A 6,795-nucleotide genomic window follows, 5' to 3' on the forward strand; every position below is an offset into this window, starting at 1 on the left:
CATAAAGAATGCAGAGCTCAGGAGTGCGCTACATAAAGAATGCAGGGCTCCAGAGTAGGCTATATAAAGAATGCAGGGCTCTAGAGTGTGCTACATAAAGAATGCAGAGCTCAGGAGTGTGCTGCATAAAAAATGCAGGGCTCCAGAGTAGACTATATAAAGAATGCAGGGCTCCAGAGTGAGCTACATAAAGAATGCAGAGTTCAGGAGAGCGCTACATAAAGAATGCAGGGCTCCAGAGTTCTCTACATAAAGAATGCAGAGCTCAGGAGTGAGCTACATAAAGAATGCAGGGCTCCAGAGTGCGCTACATAAAGAATGCAGGGCTCCAGAGTGCAGTGCATAAAGAATGCAGGGCTCCAGAGTGCTCTACATAAAGAATACAGGGCTCAGGAGTGCGCTACATAAAAAATGCAGGGCTCCAGGGTATGCTGCATAAAGAATGCAGGGCTCCAGAGTGCTCTACATAAAGAATTCAGAGCTCAGGAGTGCTCTACATAAAGAATGCAGGGCTCCAGAGTGCGCTACATAAAGAATGCAGAGCTCAGGAGTGCTCTACATAAAGAATGCAGGGCTCAGGAGTGCTCTACACAAAGAATACATAGCTCAGGAGTGCTCTACATAAAGAATGCAGGGCTCAGGAGTGCGCTACATAAAGAATGCAAGGCTAAGTAGCGCTCAGGAGTGTGCTACATAGAGAATGCAGGGCCCAGGAGTGTGCTCCATTAAAAATGCAGAGCTCAGAATTGCGCTACATAAAGAATGCAGGGCTCCAGAGTGCTCTACATAAAGAATGCAGAGCTCAGGAGTGCGCTACATAAAGAATACAGGGCTTCAGAGTGCGGTACATAAAGAATGCAGGGCTCCAGAGTGCTCTACATAAAGAATACAGGGCTCAGGAGTGCTCAACATAAAGAATGCAAAGCTCAGGAGTGCGCTACATAAAGAATGCAGGGCTCCAGAGTGCGCTACATAAAGAATGCAGAGCTCAGGAGTGCGCTACATAAAGAATGCAGGGCTCCAGGGTATGCTACATAAAGAATGCAGGGCTACAGAGTGCTCTACATGAAGAATGCAGAGCTCAGGAGTGCTCTACATAGAGGATGCAGAGCTCAGGAGTGCGCTACATAAAGAATGCAGGGCTCCAGAGTGCTCTACATAAAGAATGCAGAGCTCAGGAGTGCGCTACATAAAGAATACAGGGCTTCAGAGTGCGGTACATAAAGAATGCAGGGCTCCAGAGTGCTCTACATAAAGAATACAGGGCTCAGGAGTGCTCAACATAAAGAATGCAAAGCTCAGGAGTGCGCTACATAAAGAATGCAGGGCTCCAGAGTGCGCTACATAAAGAATGCAGAGCTCAGGAGTGCGCTACATAAAGAATGCAGGGCTCCAGGGTATGCTACATAAAGAATGCAGGGCTACAGAGTGCTCTACATGAAGAATGCAGAGCTCAGGAGTGCTCTACATAGAGGATGCAGAGCTCAGGAGTGCGCTACATAAAGAATGCAGGGCTCCAGAGTGCTCTACATGAAGAATGCAGGGCTCCAGAGTTGCGCTACATAAAGAATGCAGAGCTCAGGAGTGCGCTACATAAAGAATGCAGGGCTCCAGGGTATGCTACATAAAGAATGCAGGGCTCCAGAGTGCGCTACATGAAGAATGCAGAGCTCAGGAGTGCGCTACATAAAGAATGCAGGGCTCCAGAGTGCGCTACATAAAGAATGCAGAGCTCAGGAGTGCTCTACATAAAGAATGCAGAGCTCAGGAGTGCGCTACATAAAGAATGCAGGGCTAAGTAGCGCTCAGGAGTATGCTACATAGAGAATGCAGGGCCCAGGAGTGTGCTACATTTACAATGCAGAGCTCAGCTGTGCCGATCTATGCAGCCTCAGCAGTGCCCAGCATTGCAGCCTCAGCAGTGCCCATCTATTCTATGCAGCCTCAGCAGTGCCCAGGCATGCAGCCTCATCAGTACCCAGAAATGCAGTCTCACCAGTGCCCAGCAGTACAGCCTCACCAGTGCCCAGAAATGCAGCCTCACCTGTGCCCAGGAATTCAGCCATACCTGTGTCCATCAATGCAGCTTCAGCAGTGCCCAGCATTGCAGCCTCAGCAGTGCCCATCTATTCTATGCAGCCTCAGCAGTGCCCAGGCATGCAGCCTCATCAGTACCCAGAAATGCAGTCTCACCAGTGCCCAGCAGTACAGCCTCACCAGTGCCCAGAAATGCAGCCTCACCCGTGCCCAGGAATACAGCCTCACCCATGCCCAGCAATGAAGCCTCCCCTATGCCCAGCAATGCAACCTCACTCATGCCCAGGAATGTAGCCTGATCTGTGCCCATTAATGCAGCCTCATCAGCTCCCGAGAATTCAGCCTCACCTGTGCAGGTGATCGGAGAGGCCAACATCTCCCGCCATGTCAATTAGAATCGCCGGGTGCCCACCGTCACACAAGTCCCACCTACTGGATCGGCTCCCACCTATAATAGACAGCACATGTTCCGGCATTGGACAAGTGTGCTGTCTGTCAAAGGAGCCATACCAGGAGGCGGGACTTTATGTGATGACAGGCACTAAATTCTAATTAAAGCTGACACAGCTGGACACATCAGCCTGACACCCCCCCCCCCCCCCCCCCCCAGTGTGTGGCACCTGGGGTGGACCTCCCCCCACTGCCTCAGCACCCGTCTTGCAATCCGGGAACAAATGAGTTCTGGGGACAGTGTCCTCAATCTGGGAACATCTGGGAACATCTAGTCACCCTACACTGTGGTGCTGTGACGTGACCTCTGCAGCTTACGCATACAGAATATATTAGCAAAAGTATTGGGACACTTTCCTTTACACCCCAAACTCGCTCATCTATGGACCTTGCTTTGTGCACTGGTGCGCAGCCATGTTGGAACAGGAAGGGACCATCCCCATACTGTTTCCACAAAGTTGATAGCATGAAGTCTTGGTATGCTGACGCCTTAAGAGTTCCCTTTCACTGGAACTAAGGGGCCAAGCCCAACCCCTAAAAAACAACCCCACACCATAATCCCCCCTCCACCAAATGATTTAGACCAGCGCACAAAGCAAGGTCCATAAAGACTTTTGAGAGTTTGGGGTGGAGGAACGTGACTGGCCTACACAGAGTCCTGATCTCAATCTGATAAAACACCTTTGTGATGAATTAGATCGGGGACTGCGAGCCAGGCCTTTTTGTCCAACATCAGTGCTTGACCTCACAAATGCGCTTCTGGAAGAATGGTCAAACATTCCCATAGACACACTCCTAAACCTTGTGGACGGCCTTCCCAGAAGAGTTGAAGCTGTTATAGATGCAAAGGGTGGGCCAACTCAATATTGAACCCTACAGACTAATGCCGCGTACACACGATCGGACTTTCCAGCAGACTTGGACTTTCCAGCAGACCGGAATCGGTTAGTCAATTCGATCGTGTGTGTGGGCTCCAGCGGACTTTTTTTCCCAAAAGTCCGATGGACCTAGAAATAAAACATGTTTCAAATCTATCCAACGGTCTGACAGACTAAAAATCGGGAAAACTGTTCGTCTGTATGCTGGTCTGACGGACCAAATAGGACGCAAGGGCAGCTATTGGCTACTGGCTATGAACTTCCTTGTTTAGTCCCGTTTACGTCACCACGTTCAAAACGAACGGACTTAGTCCGGTCGTATGTGGCCAAGTCTGTTTTGTTCAGAAAGCCCATCGGACCTCCGCCGAAAGTCCGTCCGTGTGTACGCGGCATAAGACTAGGATGCCATTACAGTTCATATGCGTGTAAAGAAAGGTGTCCCAATACTTTTGGTAATATAGTGTGTTTGCAAATGTGCACAAACGAAACCCCTTATTTATAATGATATAATAATATTTTGAACTGTTAGAAAGGACAATTTGGTTTGTTGCGGGCTGGTTGGTAAGTGAGCCGGGAATTTTTTTTGTTGGTTTTTGAGGTGCATTCATTTTTTTTTTTTAGGCTTTCTTCCTTCTCTTTTGATCTGGTGATCCGACCAGTAAGTCTATTATTTTCCATAAGAACAAAAGCTCTCTTGTAGTAATAGGAATGAGGACAGACAGGGGTGCTTACAATGATCAGTTTTATTTCTGTAAAAACTTTATCCCAAAAGGAACATAACTGTTTGCTGTAACTGATTATAACGCATTAGCTGGAGTTTTGGCCCTTAGTTTGTTAGTGTATCGAAATCTGCTAGTACAAACTGATAATGCTGCTGTCCAAAGGTGCCCCGTGTGCTCCTTCATCCAGAGTGGGGGCACTCTAATACAAGAGATGTGTTTCTGGCCAGATCACCAGATGAAAAATGAGGGGGGAAAAAAAGCCTAAAAAAAAGAAAACAAATGCGGCCACCACATCTAATGATCAGTAAGCTGCAATGTATTACATTTCTGGTTTTGGATTTAATACCACTCTATAGTAATTTTCATGAAAAAAAAAAAAACACAATATACAGTATTGCTCAATTTATTTGTTAAATAGAAAAGATGAGTTTGCATTGGGTGAAAAGATGGCAAACACATCAAGCCTTATAACGATGGTTCCCAAAATTGTCTATAGGGAATGCTATAAAAGTCATTACAAACGATGGTCCAAGAATTATTACCGTCAGTCCAGTGTGTGCAGCAATACTTAAAGTGGTTGTAAACCCTTACAACACACTTTGAGCTACAGGTAAGCCTAGATTAAGGCTTACCTGTAGGTCCAAGCAATATCTCCTAAACCTACACGGTTTAGGATATATTTGCTGAAAGACAGGCACCGCTGTGTACGGCGCATGCGCCGTAGACACCGGCGCGCAGGCGCACTGAGCGCGGCACCCGTCAACGGCGATATGCCGCGCGTGGCGGCTCCCGTGCGCATGCGCGGGAATGACGTCATCGCGGCTTCACCGAATGACAGCGGCAGAGCAGCGAGACCCACCGAGAAGATGGATGCGCCGGACTACAGGGGACAGCGGTGACTTCGCTGGCTCCTGTGTCAGGTAAGTGACACATAATGGACTACTATGCGATGCATAGTAGTCCATTATGCTTTACCTTTGCAGGGAATGAAAGAGGAAGAAAACTCATCAGGGTTTACTTCCTCTTTAATATGTGTAGCAAAATCATAATTTTCATCCAAATATTCCCCCGACTCATGTGTTTACGTTTGTATGTGTGTATGTAGCGGCTTTAAAAAAAATTTAGGCTGGGTTCACACTGGTGCGATGTCAGACATCAAATGCGATTCGCTCCACTTTGCTGTGCAGATCACATGCGATGTCCGTGAGATGCAAATTCAGCCATGCAAACTGTACTGCTGAAATTGCATCACACGGTGGCGCGCAGTGTGGCGATCGCGGCCGCACCATGTTGCTAGGACATGGCACGACCCAAATGTCTACAAAGAACGTCCGCGGCTCTTTATGTGATTGGCTGTGTCCAATCACAGCTGGTCACATGTAAAAAAGGAGATATCGGTAATTGGCGCTCCTCGCTTTACACTGACCGAGTGTGTGGTGAGGAGAGCCGATCAGCGGCATCTCCACGCAGGGGGACATCTAGGAATGTAATTAGGGCACTGATCATTAGTGCCCTGATTACAATATATCAATGTAGTGTCACAAATCAGTGCCCACCAATGCCAGCTGTCAGTGCCCACCAGTGGCAGCAATCAGTGCCCACCACTGCCCACAAGTGCCACCAATCAATGCCCATTAGCGATGCCAGTCAGTGCTGGCAATCAGTGCTGCCTATCAGTGCTACCCATCAATGCCCATCACTGCTGTCAATCAATGCCCATCAGTAATGCCTATCAGTGTCACCCATCAGTACCGCCTATCCGTGCCGCCTATCATTGCTGCTTATTAGTGCACATCAGTGCCACCTAACAGTGTCCATCTATGCCGCCTATCAGTGCTCATCAGTGCCACCTATTAGTGCCCATAAGTGCTGCATATTAGTGCCTCCTCATCAGTGCCACCAAATCAGTGCCCATAAGTGCCGCCTCATCAGTGCCCATAAGTGCCACTTCAATGCCCACCAGTTTAGCCTATCAGTGCCCATCAGTGCCCCCTTTATCAGCGAACATCAGTGAAAGCGAAAAATGACTTACAAAATTTACCGACAGAAAAAAAGTTAAAAAAAATGTTTTTTTTTTCAAAATTTTTGGTCTTATTTTTATTTTTTGCAAAAAATAAAAAACCCAGCAGTGATTAAAACCACCAAAAGAAAGCTCTATTTGTGTGAAGAAAATGAGAAAAAAATTGTCTGGGTACAGTGTAGCATGACCGCGTAATTGTCATTCAAAGTGCGACAGCGCTGAAAGCTGAAAACTGGTCTGGGCAGGAAGGTTTTTAAGTGCCCGGTATTGAAGTGGTTAAAGGGGCATTTTTTTTTAAAAAAGTCAGCAGCTACAAACACTGTAGCTGCTGACTTTTAAAGGGGTTGTAAAGGTAAATGTTTTTTCACCTTAATGCATTCTATGCATTAGGTGAAAAAACATCTGACAGTGCCTGCGCCCCCAGCCCCCACGTTTTACTTACCTCACCCCTCGAAAGTCCCGCGCTGGTCCCCCGACGTCCTTTCCACCGTTCAGCCTGGCCGCTGATTGGCTGGAGTGGATGGATGGAAAGTTCCATTGGCTCGCACTGCTGTCAATCACATCCACTGACCACTGTATCACGGGAGCGCACCCGCAGATGCTTCTCACCATGCGAGGGTGTTCGCATGAACGTGAGTAGCACCTGCGGGAGGAAGCAGAGACAGCCGCCGAGGGACCCCAGAAGAGC

The 6,795-nt window shown here is 47.9% G+C and overlaps 1 protein-coding gene across 1 annotated transcript in view; it reads left to right on the top strand.

Annotated features, from left to right (window-relative positions):
- The first annotated feature begins 5,387 nt into the window (after window positions 1–5,387).
- LOC143932926 (uncharacterized) overlaps window positions 5,388–6,795 on the top strand; it is a 50,411-nt gene continuing 49,003 nt past the window's right edge. The window contains exon 1 of the mRNA XM_077455864.1: window positions 5,388–5,484. Within this exon, the coding sequence (XP_077311990.1) occupies window positions 5,388–5,484 (97 nt within the window). The remainder of the gene's footprint in view (window positions 5,485–6,795) is intronic.

The sequence above is a fragment of the Lithobates pipiens genome, unplaced genomic scaffold (genome assembly GCF_037356315.1).
Source record: "Lithobates pipiens isolate NorthernLeopardFrog02 unplaced genomic scaffold, aLitPip1_a1.2 Scaffold_27, whole genome shotgun sequence".
NCBI lineage: Eukaryota > Metazoa > Chordata > Amphibia > Anura > Ranidae > Lithobates > Lithobates pipiens.